The sequence below is a fragment of the Peromyscus californicus genome, unplaced genomic scaffold, assembly GCF_007827085.1.
Source record: "Peromyscus californicus insignis strain IS unplaced genomic scaffold, ASM782708v3 Scaffold_9__1_contigs__length_137607984, whole genome shotgun sequence".
NCBI classification, from domain to species: domain Eukaryota; kingdom Metazoa; phylum Chordata; class Mammalia; order Rodentia; family Cricetidae; genus Peromyscus; species Peromyscus californicus.
In genome coordinates this window covers 83,522,292-83,546,052 of record NW_026294617.1, presented here as the reverse complement: position 1 = coordinate 83,546,052, position 23,761 = coordinate 83,522,292, and the positions used below count along the sequence as shown (strand labels likewise).

Genomic DNA, 23,761 nt, shown 5'->3' with positions numbered 1-23,761 from the left:
AATTCACCCAATGCAATCCTTTCACCATTCAGAAGAAGACACTAATGACCAGAAAGGAGAGGTAATCTTCCCAAGGTCACAGGACTCGCAAGGCTACACTCGCCTCCCCTGATTTCCAATCTGGTGGCCTTTCCACAGTCCCTTAGATAGAGCTCCACCCCAGCTGCAGGACTTGGCCAACCCACATAAGCCAGCTCAGGCATAAAGTACTAAACTTTGAGTGTGGACTCCGCAGCCTCTCCTCCTCAGATGAGAAGTTGTCCTTACATGGAGATATTCGGAAGTCAGGCACGGTGTAGGGGTGGGGACAGGGGAGTGGGCATGGAGCTTCCTAATCTCTCCCTAAGCTCTGCCCAAGCTCTGAGCGTGCCAGTCCAGCTGCAGGAGAATGTTTTATTAACTGACACCACCGCCCTTGCTCGCTTGAAACAAATTTCCACTGAAGGAGGAGAAGGGGCCGGAGGTAAAGCCAAGGTAGCTGTGGCTCAGAAGACAAGCACATGGGTTTTCTCTGGTGTGGAAATCTGGGGAGGACTCCAGGAGTTTTTGCAGGAAGAAGGGAGAGGGGCCGAAAATGAAGGGAACACAGAAACACCCTAGGCTTACATACTGTGAACTGGCCGTCTTCATCTCTCCCAGGCAAGAATGGCATCCAAGAGGCAGGATGGTCCCATAGCCATACTGCTGACTAAATAAACAAACGAACGAACAAACAAACAAATGAATAAATAAATCCCAGCAGAGTGGGAATGAGGATATCCTGAAGGGAGATACATCCACACCAGGTACAAGGCTTCCTCAAGGAGGGGCCAGCATTGGCTGTGACATCTCAGGGGTTGCATCCCCCAGGGGACTCTCCACTCCCCAGCCCCATCTTTCTGGAAGTTAAAAGTCGTCATGGATCACTACAAAGGGCCAGTTGCCAAGGGGTGTGGAAAACCGGGGACAGGAGGCCTGGGGCCAGTGGAAGAGCACAGCCCTCTTCCCTAGCGGGCCAGGGTCCCTCGATTCAGAAATAGGCAGAGCTATGATGCCTTTAGTGGGCTGGGGGGGGGCGCGGGGTGGTCCAGCTAGAAGGCCTCTGGAATAGTAAGGTGTGCCAAGCAACAAGGCAACTTGGGACCAGAAATTCTCCAGGGAAGGGAATCGTCTCTTGAAAAAGTTATTATAGAAGATGATTGTGTAGGATGCGTATTTCCCCTCTCACATATGTTTTGGGGGTAAGGGAGAGTTTGCAACGTTTTGAAAGTTCCCACCTCTGCCTTCGCTGTTTCCCCTTCTTTGTCACCAGTGCCCATGTCTCCATGAGCCCAGGCAAGCCTAACTCCCGCATGCCTATGCCCACTGGCGGGCTCTCCCTGCCCTTGGACACTTTCTTTCCTCTCGTACCTGTCGTACATGAAACCTGAACTCTTCAGCCCTGCGGCGTTAGAGAGTCTGGGATGCGTGTGTCTTTCCCTCCTTTGCACACGACAAGGCTAGGAAGGCGATTTCTTCCCCTCTTCTCAGGAAACGCACTCCACTTTCCTTTGGACAGAAGGGGCTGATGGCTGACGGGCAAGAGTGGATGCGGTACAGACGAGCACTAAGGGAATCCCAGGCTCTCCACAGACAAGCAGTCAGTCTTGAGTAGGCCGCGAGACTTAACTGCGAGCCAGGCGCAATAGTGAAACCTCTTTTCTAAGGCGGTTGGGAGGGTTAGGTGCATCTAAACAACCTGTGCTGAGCTTTACGCCTAGGCCATTGTTGAAGCTAAGCATCATCAGCTACTGTTGTTAAGGTAATGGCAGTCATCTCTCGCGGTCAGGGTGAACCTATTTCTACTCATTCAGTCTTCAGCATAGATGGCAAACACTCACCTCTCCACTGTTGGATTACAGCCCTAAAGAGGCTCAATCACAGCTCTTAAGTCAACGCTGCACCCCGGACACAGCCACTCTCCGACTCCTAACCGACTGCTGGGGGTGCTCTCACTTAGGAAGCCATGAGCAGCTGTGTCCTGTGGCCTCTCAGGTGTCCCTACACATCAGGCCTCCCCTTTCTCTTCCTTCCCAGCTTTATACCTTTCTTTATAGCTTTTACTTCAATGTTTCATTCCCATTTTATACATTTATTTTTTTTTTGTCTTTTTGTGGTTTTCTGTTGTTGTTTATGGTTTTTTTGAGACAGGGTTTCTCTGTGTATATTTGGGGCCTGTCCTGGCTTGGATCTCGCTGTGTAGAACAGGCTGGCCTCGAACTCACAGAGATCTGCCTGGCTCTGCCTCCTGAGTGCTGGGATTAAAAGCTTACATTTATTTGTTTATTGCTAGTTCCGCCGACTAGAATGTCAATTCCAAGGATTTTTCTGTTCTGTCCACAAATTCTTCCTCACTTCCTAGTATGATGCACAGCAGTCTCACTATACCTGTTAAATAAATGGCCAAGTTAATGCATTTGATCTTTCCACCAGGGTCCTTCAAGGTCTAGCTGAAATGCCGTAGCATCCATGGAGCCCTCGTTAACATGCTACCTCCACTGTCCCCTTCTTCTCACATCTCACTCGTGCTCCTTGACTTACTGAGGCCTGGAATACAGTGCTGTGAGCACAGACATATGCTACTGGGCCGTGGGTCAGTAGGAGGCCCAGTGAACTCAAATGGCACCAAAAGACCTCAGTGTGACCGCAGCGTGGAAGCTTGGGCACAGTGTCACGGCCTTCTCATGTGCAGAGTGGGATCAAGCACCCACCTCACAGGGGTTTGAGCCTTATTTCCCCTCTCTCTTTGAAGTTCCTAATATAACTTAGATATGTCTTGTTTGCTATGAGGCATGTTTACTGAATAATGAAAACATCCTGTTCCCTAGCTGCTTTCCAAAGGTCCAAATGAGGATCATGTCAGAGGACGTTCTAGCGATACAGCAGGTGCAGATAACATTTTTTCCCCAAGAAGAAGAAACCAAGTGGGAGAAGCAATGTCTCAAGTTCTTAAAACGTTGTTACAGGGTCTGACACTGCAAAGGAACAGGGAAGACTGGACCCCTCTACATCTGCATCACCCTGAGCCAGGCAGAGATGGTTCTTGGTCTGCTGTGACCATTTTGGTCTCATCTCCTATCCACATGCCAACATAAGGGCATATTTATTTATCTGTTATTGCAAAACCCATAAACAAAAATTTCCCCCTGGTGGGTGCTGTTATTTATTTATCATTGTAGGACACTAAAAATAAAACCTTGTTTTACTCAGAGGACCAACCTTCCCTTCTAGTTATAGCAGAAGCACAGTATAAAAATGAACTTCCATAGGCCAGGAAGACAGACCAGATAGAATTTTTAGCAATATTATTTGCAAATGGTGACAATATTCCTGATGGGACTGTGCGCCCAAGTAAGACATGAGACAACAGAGTTCCTCAAGGTTCCTTCCTCGGTTCAGCATTCATTTTTCCTTCAATCATCTCTTCTGATTGTCTCACTTCAACCAATGATTTGAGCAACTACGTCCAGCCTTTGTTCTCCCTGCTGATCCCCAGAGCCATGTTCTATCCAGATAACATCTGGAGTTATCAGCAAACATCACAGACCCAAAGGCAAGGTCACGGTCCTTCCTTGATGAGCCCTCACCAGCCTGTTCCTTCTTGAGTCTCTGCAGCTTTGTGTTTCCCATTGGCCGTTCTTGTGCTCCAGAGCCCCTTCAGACTGCTCCTGGCTGCACTGCCATTGCGTCCTCTCCAGCTCTGCTGCAGCTGTCTCAGGTCAGGACTTCTTTAGCTTTTACTTGATCAGCCCATGGATGACCATCTTGCATCTAAGAAATCTTCTAACAGTCATCAAGGAACCGGATCTCCTTTATGCACCCAGAACATCTTTCGTGGCTCCTAACGCCCACAAAATGAGCTCCTCACCCTTCTATTTTGGGTCCTCTGAGTCTCTAAGCCTTTTGTTCCTACTTATTCGTAGCCAATTTCCTGTTTCCATATCCTAAACACCAGCAAACAGCAGTTAAGTGTCCCAAGCATCATACCCCTTCATGATTTACTGGGTTTTCCATTCCCACTTATTAATCCTACTTGCTGTTGTTGGTCTGGCTAAAAATGTCACCACTTCTGTGAGGCCAATCATTCATTCATCAGCAAATATTAGATATTTATTCGGTAATACACACTTCAAATCTTTTCAGAATGTGACCCTTTCTTCCCTGCACACTCTTGTGAGCATACTCACCTACCCTGCTATATCACAAACTTCTTAGGATCTCTCTCCTTTCTCTTCCCCCCTCTCTCTTTCTCTCTAAATCCCCCCGATCCCATCCAATTTAGCAGGATTGAACCACGAGCCTTGTACATATTAGGCAAGCACTGTACCTCTTGTTTATTTTTATATCTCAACATTTCCTTGCAAATACTGGATATTCAATAATACTTATTGAATCAAATGAGATTTATGATATCTATGGTTTGATACTGGTTAGTTTAATTCTCCTAAGCTTCCCCCACTGCTAATATACACATGTCCAGAGAGAAGTAAAAGTAAACTAATGATGCTTCTTAGAGACTAAAAGCCTATAATTATGGTTAGCTCTCTGCTATTCATGTCATTGGAAAAATAGCTTTGAAAAGGATCTCATACCAGAAGGAGAAAAAAATTCTTCTCTATCAGCCTTTGACAGTATTGTATGATTTTTGAGCAGCTAGTTTTCATTTCTTTTGTTTGACTGTCTATTGATATTTGTGTTTATAATCACTCCATAACTGTTTGGGAGGTAGGGGTGGAAGGCAACATGAAGAGAGCTATGTTGGTGGGAGGAAGCCAATGAATGAAGCACTTGCTCTGTACAACTTCAAAGGAAGGACTTGGACCACCAATGTCACGGACACTCAGAGTGTGTCAGCACACCCCAAGATATGACCATTTCTCTACAATGACTGCTAAAAGTAGAGACTCTTAGCCTCCTACAATGCTAATCCTGGTGACTATCTAGTTGTTCAAAGAAGATGATGAGGTGCTGCTGAGAGTGATAAGGTTCCTGGATGGAGGGAGGACCACGCTTCCACTTGGCAGCCATTGCAAGGCACCTTGCTGTGCCACTGGGAGCCACTGGATGCAAATCAAAGAAAATGAGATTTGCAATTTTGCATTGATAGCCAGTTAATGTAGTAGGGAAAGGTCCCCTTTGCCACTTCTGAAGCAAACAAATATCGCATGTGGCGATTCGGCAGCTGCATTAGTTGGTGAAAATTGATGTGTATTTCATGTGTCAGAGAGCTGAATCCCAAAGAATGGAGCCAGCCTCCCAGAAAATGGTTTCTTTATATAGTTCCATCCATTTATTGTTTGATTGGACTTTCTGTATATTAAATTCAAGCTGTTCTGCCACTCATGGGTATTATGATGCGTTGGCTTGGTGGGAAATAATGAAGGTGATAGGATTTTACAGCATCACATTACAAAGGAGGCGTCCCCAGCCTCATCCATCTCTCCATCAACTAGCTTGCGTGTGAGGTGGCACTTATATTAAAACGATTTTTCTGATTCAGTTTAATGACACTCATTCGAGTCCTGGCACCCAGAATATGATTACATGAGTTAAATGCAATCTTCTTCCACCCAGTCATGGTCAGCCAAGGCTGGGCTCTTTTCCCTCCCCAGTCACACCTTCTCACACATCTATCGTTTGCATAGGGCTGGTGTGGTCTGAAGAAAACAGATGGGCAAACAAGAGGCCAGACTCAACACGGAGCCAGTTGAGTGGATGTCCCCAAACATAGGAGTAATTCCTTTCTCAAAAAAAATCTTTCTTAGAAGTTGGTCTGAGGTCAATATTATGCACTCTTTCCAAAGAAGATTTCTGGGGCCTGACTTTTCTACTTCCCAGAAATAGAGAAATAGGGACTTGAACATCACCAAAAGAAAAATCTTTATGAATGAGTGTTCCAGCGTCAGCTTCCTAGAAATGGCTAGTTGTATGCAGGCTCGTGTGCTCAGTGATGGTGGAAGATTACTCTGCTCCAGTCCTTGGCTCCGCACTCCTAGCCCTTCTGGAGTGTAGTCTGGAGCCTTGCATGGCCCAGGGCAAGCATTCCTTCCTGGGTGTGAGAACTGAATGCATTCAAGCTGCAGATGAGGGGCTCTTCCCTGGCTGAGGAGCGGGGAGGGCCCTCTGTTTTTTGTTTACAGTATTTCAAAGCAGAATAATTGTGGTTCCTTGGGAAGAATCATGTTTGTGTTTACTGGGGTGTTTAAAGAGAGAAGCACAAACAAAGCCGAGTAGAGAGAGGTTGAGATTGATTTCCAGACATTCCGGAAGAGAGCTGTGAAATGAATACCAGCGTGGAAATCCTTTTCCAAAAATTGCAGCGATCTGAATTGCCAGATTAGAAAGCAAAGGCACTGTAAGGCTCCCAGTGTGAGGGTGAGTTAACTATGTCTGCAGTACAGTCTCAGAGTGGCCTCTGTGTCCGAGCCAAAGCTGGTCTCTCATGATGGTGTAAGTGCATGCCAACTGATGACATACTCAGTACTATTGCCTGGGTAAGAAAAAGGAGACGTTCCATCCAGCTTTCTATGCCTGCTGCCAGCCTACACTACCTCTCTCTCAGATGTTGTGGCTACAAGATGGCTCTCTAGGCTTTCTGGTTCCCTGTTGATGTCTTAGCTAGCTGCCCTGGACTTTGAGTCACCTCACAAGCCTCTTCTTGCCAATTTTTTCTCCCAAGGATGTGGAAGATCTTCATGGCTAATCTCCTGCAGTAAACTTTTCAGCTGGTTTCATGGAAGAAGGGCTAGTGAATACTTCCTGAGAAAGCTTCCTGTTGTTTCTGCTTTTAATGTGTGTGTGTGTGGGGGGGGTCTACTTGTTAGTGCATACGAGTAGATATCCCCACACACATGTGTATGTAGAAGCCAGAGGTCAACTTCGGATATCTTTCCCCAATCTCCCTTCACCTTTAATATTTAAGATGGAGTTTCTCACCTGAAGTGCCTCAACCCAACTATGCTGACTGTCCAGTGAGTTTACAGAGACCTACCTGTCTTCACACTGCCCTCACTCCAGTGCTGGGGCATAGGTGTGCCACTGTGCCTAGCTTTTAAGGAGGTTCTGGTGATCCAAACTCAAGTCCCCAGGCTTGCACAGCAGGCGCTGAGCTAGCCCTCCAGCCCCCTACCTCTAACTAGACAAGGATCTCTCAGTTCCCTGATCTCTGTTGCTCTCACCCATGATGCCACCACCATCTCTCGCCTGGATTATTGCCATGTTATTTTATACTAAGGGATCAAGAAGGCCTCTTGGATGCTGAACAGAGACCTGAAGGAATATGGAAAGTCTAGAGAAGAGCATGCCAGTCAGAAAGAATGATACATGCAAAAGTCATCAGGTAGAAGGGTCCTTAATATGCTACCCTTGGAATAGCAAGGAAACTCCTAATGGAATTTCTGTAGTGAGGGGGCAGGAGATCAGAAAGTTAATGAGAGAATCGATTCAAGCATGATGCTTGTGACCACCATGCCACCATGACTCTAAACAGGAAGTCCCTCAAGAGTTTTAAGCCTCTGATCTGTTTCCAGGGGATCTGGCTGCTAGAGAGTGAGCACGCTCTGCACTCCCTATGTGCCATGCCATGTTTATTCTTCTATGTATCCTAATAGTGTGTGTTTATTTGTTTATCTATTTACTGTATTGTCCTTTCTATTTGAATGTGAGCTTCACAGAATGGTTTCTTTACTGCTGAATTCTAGTGCCTAGAACTTAATAAATATTTGGGGAATAAATAGCTAAGTGAAGGGAACTGTGATGGGTAGGAACTTAACCTATGGTTCTCTTTATGCTCTTTCCTGGCCCTGCAGTGTCTCAAGGTGATCATGGTCAAGTGGCCAAACACTATTTAAGGGCTCATGGCAAACATTCTTTGCAACAAGTCTCAGCCCTCCTATGGCTAAAGCTTCGATTCAGTGTTTGTCCTCCCTGTCTGCTCTGCCCACAAACACCCTGCCTGAGGTGACAGCATGGATGACATCTAGAGAGGGCTGGTTTGGGTTCTCATGTGGCCAGAAGTGGTTTGTGAATGGGAAAGTTGAAGCTGAGGAAGCCAAGGTATAAATCTGTTTAGTCAAACAAATAGGGATCAAGGCTTACTACTACCAAGTCCTGCAATCTGTGAAGATATGCGCTTGAAGACTTCACAATGTAGGGGGGGGAAGGGGAGGAAATACACAAAGTCAAGAAAATGTGGTGGCGGCAGAGTAGAACACCAGGGATGTGATGGGAGGCAAGAGGATCCCCAGATCTTCAAAAGCTGGGAGGACTTCTTGGAGAAGACAATGTAGTTTTGCATCTGGAAGATAACCATTCATGTTCTGAGGAAGGGAAATACACCTTGTTTGATTCATCTTGCAAATTCATATTGGACTGGAATGCAATTATAGTGCTTGTGTATTCTCAGAGTCGGCAATACTCTGGTGCACAATAAGCATTCACAAACATTGAAGGAATGAAAGATTCCTTGGTGAGATATAAGTTTGCATCCTCTCTTGGGAATTTCAGCACCAGGGAACTATCAATTAAGAAATGCCAACAAAGACCCGAAGGCCACTCATTCTCAGCAATGTAATGTGAACAGTCCAGTGGGCAGGATCTCACCCCACACAGATAACACTGTCAGCCAGTATCTACACTGAAGTATTGGTGACCCCTGTGAAAGTATAGACAGAACACTGAAAATTGAAGAGTTAATAAAAACACATCTCAGACAAGCTCCATTTCTGGCACCGGGGAGCCTGATCGAGAACCCCAATATGCAATGCTCCTCTCTCTACTTCCTTGCCGGAGTCTTCCTGCCTCCTAGAACCCCAGAAAGGCTCCCTCAAGGATTAGGTTTTAAAGGGAAATGCAAATCACCTGGAGACTGTTTCACACTTGGAAGAAGTAAAAAAAAAAAAATCGATTCTGCTTTTGTTAAAGTGATTTTTGGACACTGTCAAAAATGCTCGCATCTCAGAGCACAGGGTGACAGATAGACTGCCGATGACAATTATGTAACTGTGTCAACAGTGGCGGTGAGCCACCATAGAAGGAGCAGAGGCTGTTCCATACCTCCCCCCACTTTTCCGAAGCCCAACCCCCCTCTTTAAGACGTCCAAGAACAGTCCATTCTAGATGTCCAGAAGTCAGTCCCCCATGGCCCTTGTGGGCACACACCCAAAGGTTCCCAACTTCTCTTATCCCCATGTCCTCACCTGAGCTCCCCCAAGGACTTGCTCAGGCAGTCCAGGTCAGCCATAATGTTAAGCAAAGCCAAGCAAAATTAAGAAAGGAAATTTGCTTTGACAAAACTCACCTCATATAATACACTCCCAAACTAGTTATGTTGGTCTTATTTAATATTGGGAGTTCCACGTTATCCCTTTCCTCTGTTAACTGAGATAATTGGGGATTTGTTTTATTTATAGCATCAATTATGAACACGGAAATTAATCCTTGAATGGTGCATTTGGGAGCTCAACTGTCAAGGGAGCACAAGGGAAGCCTGGGCACAGCTCAGGGGTCTTTCCTACCGGCACAGGAACCTGCCAAGGAAAGACGTCTTCAAGTCTGGGTGATAATTTGGGCTGTCATTTGTTCTTGTGTGCATAAAGAATTTTGAAATACTAAATAAATGGTGATAATTGGCTTCAGGAGCTCCTTCCCTGGAGGACATATGAGTAAGGTAGGTGGGAAAGCAGACAGAGATGGCAACCAGAGCCTGGCAGAGCCAACACCTTCGCTTGTTCTTGGCTCTTAGCATGTTGGCTGGCACTGCTCTGAGAAGGAGCTGAAGAAAGCATCGTTGATTAGAGATGAGAACTCAGGGAGGAGTAGGTAGGGAGGACCCACAGGCATGGTAGGTATGTCCTGGGAACTGCCGGAAGCAGCTGGACCACTGTGGAGTTGGCCCTTCATACTTCCTGGTCATATAGAGCTCAAATTCAAAATAGACTTTAAAAAAAGATGAACTTCCTTCAATGGTTGAACAGGACTAAAACTATCCAGTGAATGTGGTTTGGACAGAAAACAAAACTTTCCAGAAAGTCCCCTAGTAATGGCAAGAAGATCCAGGTGGTCTTGGAGAGCATCTCAGTGGACAGGGCAGGCACCCAGTCAAGTCTGCTCTCCTCTCTCCTGGAGCAGCAGAGCTGAGACAGAGCATCCAGGGCTGGGATTGTTGCAGGGCTGCAGGCTCAAACCTTCAATTTGCCCTCAAGAAAGGACAGATACATCTAGAAGAGACTGAGAACAGTATCAGGCCAAGCAAATGAGGAAGGTGCCCCATTTACACTGACCCCTCCATTAAAAAGCATTTTGCCAAGCACCTGCTATGTATAGCTAAACAAACGAGCCTGGTAATGGTGCCAACTGCCAGCTCAGGTCAAAGTCAAAGTAGCTTGATCTAGCACGGAGCTACAGCCAGACAGAGTGGAAGGAAGAAAAAGCAACCGCTGTCTCGTAACTTGTCTGAATAGAAGGAAGAGAGGACCGAAGGCTTCTTTTCGAGCCCATTTGATTATCCTCTCAGAAGCTAGACATTTCAATGTGTTGGGGGTGGAGAGACAAGCCTGTTCATCATTGGGGATGGAGTGAGGAGGTCCAGGGCCCGCAAGGGAGCCCAGCCTGTCCACAGTGTAGGCAGACTCTTTTCCCTCTCAAGTGCCTTTTCCTGCAGCCTACCTGCACCCTGCACGACCTCCAGGAAACAAATGTGAGGCCAACACTGTCTACCCCACCCCCTGATGCTGAACACTAAAAGAAATCAACCGTTAGCCCACAGTAAACATAGCAGTAAAATCCCAAGTTTAGCTGTGAAAACAGTCACTGGTCTCTAATGCAGCCTCCTGGCCTGTCCAGAAGGAAATGTGTGACGTGTAAAGTCTCTGTGTGCCCAGGACAGTGCCCGGCATACAATATTCACCAAGCTCATATTTTCTCAACTAGTAATGTAATTAGAAGAGAATATTACATCCAGAGGCCATCTAAAAAAGTAATAATCCTGAAGGTCTGGTTTCTACTAGAGGCCATGATGGAAAGGGAACAGTGGGACACAGTGAAAAGAGAAAGGACATCGAAGGTGTATAGACCGGCATCTGAAAATCAACTCTGTGACTATGGAGAATTTACTGAATGCCTCTGAGCCTCGCCTTCTGTATCTTTAAAGAGTGCAGAGCTTTTCTTACCTTGCAAGGCGGCTGAGAGGACTTAAAGATAATATATGCAAAGTGCTCAGTACACTGCTGACACACAGTAGACACCCAGATGCTATTATACTAATAATAAAAAGTAATGGGCAGGTGGCCAGTGACATTCCTATTGATCTCCAAATGATCCCCTTTTAACTCTGACACCCATCAATCTGCCTAGTATTCATCCCAATACAAGTTCTTCCCTTTAGTGTCATGAATCCCATCAAGAGGCAACTAAGGACACCGGGGAGCCAGGACCACATCAGGATCATGCTTAAGGGTTGGAATGAGGTAGGTGCCTGGGTTTCTTTAGGAAGGTGAAGGATGTCCAGGGTCAGCATAGAAGGGACAAATATGAAGCCAAGTCCTCAGGTCACTTTATCCCAAATATCCCATGGTGTCAAAAGCTTATATCTGCTGCTTGATCAGTTCCAGAGTTAAGCATTCACTCTGGTGAGCAGCTAGCTATTTGGTGAACACACATGTGTGCATGTGTGCACCTGTATATGCACATATATGAGTGTGTGTGTGCGTGCGCGTGTGCGTGTGTGTGTGTGTGTGTGTGTGTGTGTGTGTGTGTGTGTGTGTGTGGTGTTGGGAAGAATGGCTGTATAGCTTTCTTTAGACAGTCAGAGGTAAAGGGAATCAAACATGGCCTTCACAAATGGATGGTGACGTCCCTTGTTCCTCTCTGCTCCTCTCTTGTGGCAGAATGACAAATGTAATCACTTTAAAAGGTCCAATCACCTGCTCAGTCGTTCCTGATAAACACACGCAGCACTATGGAATAACCTATACCACCACAACAGGGTTTCAGATAGGAAAAAAATTGAACCACCAGGATGCCACCAACCAAATTGTCAAAGACCAAATAAAAAGCTTCATGAATTCTCCATCAGCAATATAATGCTTCCTTGCCTAAGCAAATCTAGACCCAGCATATGAATTGTGGAGGGATTTTTCATTAGTCTCATGGCTTCTAAAGTCTGAGGCAGAACCCCTCTGAAATCTGTCTCCATAAAGCAGCTGCCTTCATTTGCTCTAATCCTGTTAAGATGAAGACTTTAATCTCCTTCCTGGGACCCCTTCCTCTCATGGAAAGCATAACATCCCAACACCGTAAATGTATTTTTGTGACCTCAGTGGAGTGGAGAACTCAGAGATCTGGAAGGGAAGGTCACCTGAGATCTCACAGAGCACTTGTCTCTCCCTCTAATGATACTGCTGCTTGCCTGACCACATGACCCACTGAGTCTATTTCACAGGCACGCAGGTAGGCTGGGTCAGTCCATCTCCGACTCCAGCTGGTAAAACAAGATTGTTCCTCCTTTAGTGAGAAAAAAGAAACTGGTGCCTTGCTTTGCAGAAAACCCAAAATCAGGATCATTGAGAGAAATTCTAATCAGAGATGTTGAACCCACGAGTGTCTGCGGCAGCAGAAAAGACAAATGAGGCAAAAGAGAAAGCAGTTTGCAAATATACTACAAAGGAGAAATGCAGGAAGGCCCAGGGAAGGAAATCTGCATGTACAGATTGTACACCATTCACCCAACTTCTCACAGCCTTCTGCCCCACCACCCACCTGCTCTGTCTTCCTCCCCTTCAGAGTCCTTAGAGGCATTCCACCCTGCCATCACACACACCACACTGCCTGTCTGGAGGAAAGGCATAGTGACTTAATTTCCCATGTTTTATAAAACACATGCCTCACCCCGCCCCAAAAGAATCAATTCAGAGCAAGTCACCACCCACAAACAAATCACTCATTTCTTACTATTCCACTTCCCTAGCTTCCACGACTTGAGTGAAGGGCTTTGCATCTCCAAACCTCCTCTCGGCAATCCTGATACACCGTCTAAAGCTTCACGATCAACCACCTCAGCTTCACCCTATCCAGGCCGGTGGCACTGACTTACCCCAGTGTAGTCATGGTGACGATGGTGTACCAGAAAGATGCAGGGATGCTTGTGAACTTGCTGGCAGAGGAGCCCTTCTCGGCATAAAACATCACAGTGGCGAAGATGATTATGGCCATGGTGAGAGAGAAGAGGAGAAAGCCCAGTTCCGAGGCACAGCTCTTCAGGGTATAGCCCAGGATCCGTAGGCCCTGGGAGTGGCGGGAGAACTTGAAGATCCTGAAGACACGGAAGACCCGGAGCGTGACAAAGGCCCCGGACACATCTTCATTGTTGGTCATGACCAGGCCAATGTAATAGGGCATGATGGCGACGACATCAATGATGCTCATCACACTGCGAATGAAGCGGTATCGGCTGGGTGCCGCGAAGAGTCGGAGGAGGTACTCCACCGTGAAGATCATGACACAGGCGGTGTCCAGGCAGAAGAAGGCCACGGAGTAGCGCTCTCCACATGGCAGCTCCTTGCTCCCGGGCACCGTGCCGCATGGCACCGTCTCCACCACGTTGGTGATGACCGAGACGGCAATGAAGAAGCCAGTCACGTAATAGAAGACCAGGGCCAGGGTGCTGGTGTGTGGGTTCTCGAAGGCCCGCCACATGGTCTGGCGGAAGCTGAGTGAGGGCATGGACTCCTGGTTATTCTCAGAGTCATTGTCGTCCATGAGCCGCTCCGCGTTCTCCCGCTTGCGATCTTTGTACTCCTCGTAGCAGCAGTCTCCAATGATCTCAGGTAGGATGCCATAGAAGGCCAGCTCATCGTCGTAGGCAGAGATGCACTCGTAGCGCGGGTAGTGCAGTTTCCCAGTGCGGTAGAAGTTGAGCACGCAGCGGAACACTTCTGGGTCTCGGTCAAAGAAGTACTCTTTGGTGTCCTCATTGAAGAAGAACTCCTTCTCTGTGCTACCCAGCAGGGTATCAGGGTAGCGCTCCAGAGTGGTCCTCCACGTCTGGAATCGTCGTCCGCTCACGTTGAGGACGATCAGCTCATCTTGCCGCTTGTTCTTGTCAGCTGGAGCTAGAGGCATGGGGCAGTTGGCCACTGGCATCCATCCAATGGCTGCAGCCCGGGCAAAAGGCAGCCAGGCTGCAACTCCCGCCGCCATGGTGACTCCAGCTTTTGGGCTGGTAGCTGCCCAGACACTGTGCACACCAGCTTGGAGTTAGTTCAGTGACTCCTGGGGGATAGAAGAGATCAGAGAAAGGGCTAAGTCTACTTTGATTTTTCGAGGATGGGACAAAGGGAGTGTCACTGAGTGGAAGAACAAGTCTCCAAGTTAAAACTGAAAGCACCCAAAGAGGGAATTCTAATAGTGATGCAAGGGTAATACCTCACAAGGCTGAGTGGCTGACAAAGTAAGTGTCAAGCTCCAGGGGGGTCCAGGAGTAGTTGGAAAGAAAAGCCTTTAACAGGAAGATCTGGGAAGATGGGTAATAATTAGCTCTGAAAGGTTATGGGTGTTATTGCAAATTTAAATTGGGAGAGGGTAAATGAGTTCTCATTAAACGAATTTAAAAGTGGGATAAACATGCTAATTTTTATTTCACTCTTCATCCACCAGGGTAATCAGGAATTGGGGTGCCAATGAAGGAGATCAAGTAAGCATATCCTTTCTATTTCTCCCTGGTGAGAAGGAGACTGGGGATGGGTTTAGAAAATTCTGTCAAGGTAGGAGACCCCAGTAAGCCTGAGCCTAGTAAACTTCTACCCCTAACTCCCACAGAGAAAGTCTTCTCCGGCAAATTGCTACTTGCTCTTGAGGATGCTTGGCCTGGATCCTTGCCTTGGCAACTTACTGTCCAATCGCAACCTTCAGAAGCATGATGAGCAGCCGAGGGACAGGTGGCGAGGCTGTGTAGGGTCCCTCTCCCACCCAATGAAGGAATTCTTGGGTTCTTGGTCCACCTGACTTCCACATACTGTCCCTCTCCCTCCGCAGAGCAAGCTGAGCCATGCTCACTGTCTTTCCTAGCTTCCTCGCCTCCTAGCTCCATCTGCCCAGAACCCAGAGTTCCCCATTACATAACAATACACCATTCCATGCCAGGCTCTCTCACCTGTCCTCTACTGCACCCTTCGAAACTTCTGCAGAGCTGGGCACCCCAGTCCCTTCACTCACAGCTTTCTGCACCACATTTCCCCGTCACCTGCCAGGACGGAGGGAACAATGGCAGAGAGAACTATATTTGGCTTTGGGAAGCAGATTTACCTTCCCAGATCTGGCTTTTTAAAGATGATAGTGAAATGACTCCGCAATCCCCAAATGTATACCATCTGTGGGAAGCCATGTGGTGACACAGAAACACACGTAACAGTGACGGGAAATTGTTTGGGGTTGGCACACTCAACTCCACTAATCCTAAACTGATCACACAGCGCAGAGCCAAATCCTAACTCAGAGTTATTTGGATTCTCTAGAACTCACTTGGTTCATTTCTGTATTGAAATAAACTAGGCAGAGGTGACTTTGGGAGTTTGTTGTGTTGTTTGTTTGTCTTATTATATGCAGAGACTTGTGATGAACTTCGGCCTTCATCTCTCCAGGAATGCCGCTTCACCCGCTTCCTAACTCTCAGCTCTTCGGATTCTTTTACTCTTGAGCTGCTACTGGACTTTTCTACCTGGATGCCTCTGAAACAGAGAAGCCTACACTATCTCCATCCAGAGTGTTGTTCTTCACCTTCTGCCCACAGCATCCCTCACCGTAGGTCCCTTACCCTGACCATGTTTTTTATACTCTATCCCAAGGATTGCCAAATAATGAAACGCCATGAAAGACTGGTCCCCTTGTTCCTCCCTCCCTTGTTCCTGGAATTCTTGTCTCACTCTTCTCCCCCTCACCACCCCTAGATTCCTCTCATTACCTTGAAATTCATTCTACTCAGAGTAATCTCCTTAAACCAAGGTTCTGATTGTGCTTTATCCTGTAGCCTTTGAAATAAAACCCTAACTCCTTGGCCTGGCATTCCAGCATCTTTGTAGAGGGACCAAACTTAATATATCAGCCACGTAGTCCAGGTACCCTCCTAGCCTCCAACAAGGGCAGAGCCTGGCTCACAAACAAACCTTGGATATCTGTCTCTAGAGTATAACCCCTGTCCCTCCTCTTGCCCTGCTCATTAAAATCCTACCCGTTCTCCTTCTTGGTGACACTTCCTCTTCTCCCAAGACTCTCCTTCCTTTGGGCTCTCTTTGCTCTGGATCTCTGCTTTAGCACCTGCCATGCCAAGCTTGGGTTACAGTGCTTTGTATCCCCTTCATTAACAGTGATGACATTAACAGTAATAAATGGCCAGATACTCTATGCAAGGCATTGCACTGTCTCATTTAATCCTCAAAGCAATCCCAGGCGGAAGAGTCTATCATGTCCACCATCTCATGAATAAGAAAACCGAAGGCCTACAGATACCTGATTACCCTGAAGCACAGGTCAGGGATTTTACCTTGAATAGATTACTGAGCACCGGCCACACCAGGATCAGTATCTTACACATCCATGGATTGTTTCCATCAAGCCACCAAAACAACTCCTGCTTTTGGAGTAGACACCACTGCAGTCCTCATCTTGTACATAAGGAAAATGAAGGATAAGGAGTGGTCGTGACTTTCTACATGATTAATAAGTAGTCAGAACTCATTGGGAGTCACTCTAGGCAGCACACTCCCTGGGCCCCACAAAGATCTTGTAGGGCAAAGGCCGTGTAATCTTAGCTTTCCACCTCGCCCAGCAAGCAGCAATAGTGAATGTAGTGCTCGAGCAGGCACTGGAGCCAGGACCACTATTTGATAGACGCTGCTTGCTCTCCGTCAGTATAACTCTGTGCCTTGCTACTGTTTCCTGGGGTTGTCAAGGGTGGCTGTTCTCTCTCTAAACAGTGACAAAGTTGAATCAAAATCCTGAGAATTGAGTGTCTGCAGACTAACTGCAGTCTCAGTTTAGTGTCCTTGAGGAGTTGTTCTCTGCCTCAGTTTCCCCACCTACATGCTAAGGGGGCATTTTCAAAAGCCCCTCTCTTCCTTAAATGTTGTTTAGATGCTACAGAAGACAACGAGAATGACAATTCCTGTAGGTGTCACTACTCAGAGGAGAGAAAACAGCATGGGCCTGATGAGTTCTTGATTATAGGAACTGAGAGAACAGAGGAAAGTGGAGGTCATTCGTCCATGACAGCAGGTAATCCACGCACTACTGAGAGAAGACTCAGAAACACATTCTGCATTGTGTAGTTGTCTTCAAGGCATTCGCCCTTACAATGAACTAGAGATGTCTCTGTCCCCCAGCATATAGTTAGGTTTCCAAGGGATGAGGGTCTTGGAAACGAACATGAGCTGAACACTAGTTACAGATAATTCCAATTCTGACTCAGGCCCTGTTTCCTGAGCACCGATAAAGTTCTGGGTGGGCACTATCCAAGGCACTTTTGCACATCATATAATATTTAATTTATTCCCACAAAAATCTTGTGATTTTTTTGCCTATTGGTGATAGGAAAATAGGCCTAAAGCTTGGAAGTTTCCTTCCAAGTGTTTAAGTTAATGTATATAAGGGGTGGACAGTTTTCAAACCAGACCGTTGTCTGGCTCACTGTCAAATGCAGTCCAATCCTGACGGTCCCTTAGAAGAGGCAGGTAGCTGAGAGAGCAGACTCCAGGGCCTTTCCGTCTGTCTTAGTACTACCCTTAACTTTTGAAAGCAAGCCACTGTTAACTTTCTGGGTTGCAGCATCCTCATCTGTAAAATGAAAGCCAAAAAAGAAAGTGACGGAGGACCTTTTGATTCAAATGATTCTCCTGGATCCAGGACACAGACGCTACATCTCCTGTCTCTCTGAGACTGCCTTATGATGGCTGCCCATGCAGAGCGGGAAGTAGAGCATCTGGGTTGGTTGCTGTGGGGATGCAATTAGCCTGAGCTTCATCTCAGCAGAGGGAGTTCTGGGAATTCCTGATGAGGCTGGTACCCAGAACAGGGCACACAACCTGCACCACTTGGAACCCAAGGCAATCAAAGGCCTAGTCTACCCACAGAAACCCGCTCACTCTCCTAGGAAGGAAAGAGGGCTAGGTCTTAGGCCCTTGCTGGCCCCTTGACTCATGACCCCAGCATCCCTGCTTTATCAAAGAGATGGGCCTGGCAGGGTTTCAAATGGCAAAGATTAAGAGATTGCTGAATCAGGAAGTACCCTGAAGAATCTTGTTAGCCAGACACATGGCTCTGAAAGGACAATGCCCTTCTCCTGCCAGTCTCCCAGTACTGCCCCTGGGATTCTGGAGTCCCAACACCAGCTGCCTGCCTCTGCGAGCCGAGCTCCATGCCCTCACCCTCTTTACTGAGTCAACTCTTCTTTTCCAAGGCCATGAGTAATGCACAAACTGTTTTCTGATGGATAATTGAAAGCTCAGAGAAAGGCAACACTAATCATCTCCCTATCTTTCCTAAAGTCTTTTGCCCCAAGGGCAAACTTTTACCCTGGACAATAATCCAGAACAATCTTTCTCAAGAAGGTCGTGCAAGTACCAGACTGTCTCCAGAGACTCAGAATCCATCCTTTTGGTTAAAAGTACCAAGAAAACAGCAATTACTTTTTGCCACTTTCTGTGTGCATTTGAATGTGCATGCACATGATCATATATTGTACATGCCTGAGTTTGGAAGAGGACAGTAATCCCACCAGACACCATGCCCAAGTCCATGCCAGCCACACCCACTATACAACCCTGCAGGGATGACCCGGCTCAAGCAGGACTTCTGCAGGATGTCGATGCAACACTCACCCCCTAACAGTGCCAGCGCCTCTTGGAGCTGGCCTGGGTATGAACCCTGCAACAGGCACTACAGTGCGGCCCCATTTCCAGCCAATGGCACCGCACACACCTCCCATACCACAGTTTTACTAGGACGTGGATGCCTTACAAATGAAAACTCTGAAGCTATTTTTGTTTGTGGCAAAAGAGTTTGACAGCGGGAAAGATTCGGCAGTGGGGTAAGGTAGGGATGCAGGAGGAAGAGAGATTAAAACCAGGTGAACTCAGAAATGATAAACGAGAAAAATTCTGGAAAAAAGAAACCACTTTCTCTTGCTTCAAAGAGGCAGCTGCCCTGCAAAGCACCTTCTATTTTGGAGTCAGAGGATCAAAAAAGGTCAGACCTCCAGTCCTGGGGTTCAACACCTCACCTGAGCACAGACACAAAGCGGCAAACATGTCCTATCACTAAGATCTGCCCTTCAACGACCTCAGGCGCGAGTCCTCAGAAACTGGAGCTGGTCTGGGGGACCGTTTCCCCCTCCCAGGGAGTCTGTCCTGTGCTGGTGGGATTTTGTTAGACAGGGATGAAATGGTGAGGGGAACCAAGCTGGAGATCCTTGGGGCACAGGCCTGGGACCCACAGATCGTCTTCTCCGCAGTGCTACTCCTAGGGTGGCAGTTCACCCGAACTCTTTTTCTCCCGGTTCCTCAACAGCAAAAGGGAACAAGCTGCTGCTAATCCTTCTTCCTCTAGAGTCTTGTAGCATTCAAGAAGCAACATGGAAAAATAAACATTTCTGTGGGCCAGTATGTGTTCACATGGGGTAAAATGTACACACGCTTTGTATTGAACCTATGCCCCAAAGCCCCCTTGCCCCGAGATAAACATTCAGGTTCCCTTGAAGTAACAGTAAATAATGCATCGATTCAAGCATCACCTACATTCATGCATGACCACCCTGTAAAACCTGATTACCGATTGCATTGTGCCTATCACCCCGTGAAAGTTCAGAGGCTGCGTGAAATACACGGAGACTTCTCGTTGCCTTGATTTCGGGTCTGGAACCTCAGCCTGTTGCTGACTTATCAAGGCTGCCCGGGATGAAAGGAGAACATCGTGGGCCGAATCAAATGCCAGCACTAAGCAAGTATAGGAATTTAGTTGATTCTAGGTAACTTCTCTGCCCATCCCCAGTGTAAACATCTTGTAAAGCAAAAGAGTCTTTGAATCCCCTTCCCCAGGGCAGCTCATAACACTTAAGACACCTTTCCTAGGGTCCACAGGGTGGAAGATGTGACAGGCAGGACCAGCTGGACCAGCCCCCAGCCTCTGGCAGGCGCACCACAGGCTCGCTGGGCTGGAGAACTTTGCGAAGCGCCCCAAACGGCTCCCAGCTTCCACTCTCAGCCATTTCTCTCCTTAGCTCACAAAGAGCAGGGACGGAGCAAACCGTCGCCACCTGCAGCCAGATCCCGGGGCGCTGCTTTCTGGCACCCAGCAAGGGAAGGCAGGCCAATGGCAAGAGGGCAGAGGTTCACACCCCCACCCCCCAAACCTCTCAGCGCCTGGGTGCCCAGAGGTAGCTCCACAGCCGAGGGAACCGACGCCCCCAGGCCCGCTGCCTGCTCCCCCACGGCCCCGGCCCCACCCCCAATCCTTCCGGCGCCCCAGCGCCCACCCACCCGGGCGCGGGAGTGGGAGGGTGCCGCGTGGGCAGCCGGAGCAACAGGCGTGGGAGCAGCGCTCCTCGCACTTGCTGGCTCCGGAAGGCTCGGTCGCTTCCCTCTTACCTTCGCCGAAGGCAGCCCCAGGCCCCGCGCCCCGCGCGCGCGAGGAAGCTGCGGCCGGGGGCCGCCGAGGCGCAGAGCGCCCAGCAGCGCGGGGAAGCGCCCAGCAGCCGCCGCTCGGGCGGCTCCTCCTCGCCGGCGAAGTCTCGCTCGTCCCTCCCTCACTCGGTCGGTTCGTGCGTCGGTCCGTCCGTGGGGCCGTCCCTCCCCCGCTGTCGCCGCCGCCACCGCCGCTCCAGCCCCGGCTCGGCAGTGCGTCCCCTCCCCGCCTAAGCCGCTCCGCTCTCGGGCTCGTGAGCTCCGGTTCGTTTGTTCCCTGCCCCCGCCGCTGCCGGTGCCGCGCGGAGCGGAGCCCGGCCGGCCACGGGCTGCCTCTCCCGAGGTCCCTCTCCCGAGGAGGCGGTGGGGGCGCGGCGCGGGCGGGGCGGAGAGGAGAGTCCGGGGGAGGCGGCGAGGCTGCGCCCTCCGCTCCCCACCGATCCCCCACGGGCCGAGCGGCCCCAGGCCCGGCCCGAGAGCGCAGAGCCGCCAGGCAGCGGAGGGAGCGAGGAGGAGGACCCGGGAGCCTCGCCGCGGGAGGGTGCCCAGGGCGAGGGCGTGCGAGGGGGAGTGACTCTGCGCGAGGGTGTGTGTGTGTGTGTGTATGTGTGTGTGTGTGTGTGTGTGTGTATGTGTGTGTGTAGAGGGGCGCGCGCGTGAGTGGGGGGTGTAGCGGGGGGGGGGCGGGGAGACTAGGCAGAGCCTGGTGCGTCTCCCCAGGAGAGTGGAGGAATCCTAGGGTGTGCCTGGAGGTGGTGGTGGAGTGTGCCAACGCGGGTGTGAGCGCGTGTGCCGGCGAGGGTGGGCATGGGGCGAGCGTGGCAAGGTGAGCTTGGCTTGGGAGTGGGGGAGGAGCCGGGCGTGCGGCGTGATCGTGAGTTCGGGGGCGTGTGTGGCTGGGGACTTGGGAAGAGGTGGCAAGGAGCGCCGGCTGTGTGCGCACGGGGTGTGTACACTTAACTGGATGTCCGTTTCCCATTCACGGTCCACGCGGCAGAGCAACTCCTCTCCTTGGTCACCTAGTGAGGTGAAGCTGGTCGCCGTGCAAGCTTCCAGGCTGACCCTGCCTGAACTGTCAGCTGCGTGTGCCAAAGCTGGAAAGGTCTCAGAGGGGTCAAACTGCCTTTACCTTCACGGAAGAGCCGCTATCCTACAGGAGTGAGAGGTCATGACCAGACAGTCAGGATTTGCTCCAGTCCTCTATCACGAGTGTCCAGAATTAAGATTGAGGATTTGGGAATGTGAACTCTCACTTCCCTATCTTCCCAGAGCCGGCCCAGGCCTTCGGACCTTTCCAGAAGCCCAAAGATCCCTATTGCTTAGTACTTCGACCCAGGATGGGGAGTGGGAGATTGACGGGCGTCCATGGGGCTTAGTGTCCAGCCAGGAGTCCCATGGTCACCAGAGCCGTATGTGTAGAGCACAGCCCCGGCTGCTGAGCCAAGCGGTCTCCGGCTTCCCTGTGTCTCTAGCCTGGGTGCTGGGAATCCCGGGCCTGGAGATCGCGAAGCAGGCAGCTCCGTGCCTCTGCAGGGACCTGAACGCTCTGGCTTCAGAGATTGCAGTTCTGAAGTGTGGAGGGGTGTATGCTGAGACACAAATGGAGAGAAATGCGAAATGTGAAGAAGGGTGAGGGTGTACTTGGCAGGGCATGTCTTTAACTGTGGCTGGAAAAAGACCTTCCTGAGTCCAGAACAGGGTTTCTGGCTTGTGGCAAACCGAGCCCGCCCCCGGAAGCACAGGGTGAGGACTAGTTTTTGAGGTCTCAGCTACTCTGGACCTCTAGAAGCTTGGTGCTTCTATGGGCTCACTTACCCTAACCAAGGCTTCCTTAAGTGTGTCATTCTGAAAGGTGCACAATTGGCCCTTCAAGAGGTGGGCGTGGACCCCATTAGTATTTGACAAGAGTCCTAGAACCCTGTGGGATTTGCATACTAATTTGCATACAGTAATAATGATTAACAACACTGCCACTCCCTGGCCAACCCAGGAAGAATTCAGGGAAGGCCCTGGCAGGGATTCTCCCTCCCTCCTCTCCTTGGGGAAGAGCTTTTGATGTTGGGTTTTGTTTTAGACTTTTAATTAATTTTTTTGTAGTTGCTGTAACCCCTAAGAGAAGGTACCCTGTCTCTGGGTGGTCTGGCCCCAATAGGGACACTTTCCTTTGGTCCCCTGTCTCCTACTCAACTTGGGGCAGGGGAAATTCAAATTTTTATTTCTGCCTAGGTTAGGATTTCCTGAACATTCTTGCCATTGTTCTGCAGTGTGACGGTAGTTCAGGGATCCAGTCTCCCAAACTGTCAGGGAACAAATGGTCACCTGGGGACATCAGTACTCTTGGAGTGGTCTGTTAATGAGATCCTCCCTCCGGGGCTTTGTAAGCCCTACTTGAAGCCAGGACACTCATTCAGACCCCGTGCCCCAGTCCCTCCAATCCTGTCCCTCAGATGCTCAGACTTGAGTAGTCTAAGTGACATGTCTGTGAACTTGCTCTCCTTTTTGTCTCCAATAGCCGGAGAAAAGTAAGGGAGACTTGGATTTCTAGTTCAGGCCAGCATGGATTTTGTTTACAGATGATAAGGAAAATGGAACAAGCAAGAGGAGAAAGGAGGTACCTGGATCCAAGATATTGTCTGGAAGAGACACTGTCCAGGAGACACTGGTACTCACCCTCCATCTTTTCCTGGAATCTCCCAGGCCATGCCTATTGGCTCCTTCCCCCCTCTGCCTCTGGCCCAGCCTGGCCGGGATTTTTCATTTGCTTTTCCCCCATGACACGGCCGCTTTTCCTTTAACTCTCGGCTTCTATTTAAAAAGCTAATTTGGGAGCTTGTCGATGCTCCCAATTCAGACATTTTAAATAGGAACTGAAAGTCAGGAGCTGCCAGGGCACTAGGTTCCCTCCTCTCACCACTGGCACAGCTGAAGTGTTGGTTCAGTCACTCCGGCCCCAGTGTGTGTGTGTGTGTGTGTGTGTGTGTATGTGTGAATGCCTTGCAAGCTCAGGGTGTATTTCAGATTATCTTTTCTATTTAAAGACAATGCTCCTATAGAAGACTCTGTGTGTGTGTGTGTGT

The 23,761-nt window shown here is 49.1% G+C and overlaps 1 protein-coding gene and 1 long non-coding RNA gene across 4 annotated transcripts in view; one reads left to right on the top strand and one right to left on the bottom strand.

Moving 5' to 3' along the window:
• Kcnd3 (potassium voltage-gated channel subfamily D member 3) overlaps nucleotides 1-20,772 on the bottom strand; it is a 219,464-nt gene extending 198,692 nt beyond the window's left edge. For 2 of the 3 annotated variants that reach the window (XM_052731601.1, XM_052731603.1), the window contains exons 1-2: nucleotides 20,649-20,772; nucleotides 13,109-14,286 (exon numbers count right to left, since the gene is read on the bottom strand). In XM_052731601.1, the coding sequence (XP_052587561.1) occupies nucleotides 13,109-14,214 (1,106 nt within the window). In that variant the 5' untranslated portion in view covers nucleotides 14,215-14,286; nucleotides 20,649-20,772. Of the gene's footprint in view, nucleotides 1-13,108; nucleotides 14,287-15,166; nucleotides 15,257-20,648 lie in introns of all 3 variants that reach the window. The other variant, XM_052731602.1, reaches the window with a different exon arrangement.
• The window catches only part of LOC128106253 (uncharacterized), a 31,078-nt gene continuing 28,019 nt past the window's right edge, over nucleotides 20,703-23,761 (top strand). The window contains exon 1 of the long non-coding RNA XR_008216633.1: nucleotides 20,703-20,813. This is a non-coding gene — a long non-coding RNA (uncharacterized LOC128106253). The remainder of the gene's footprint in view (nucleotides 20,814-23,761) is intronic.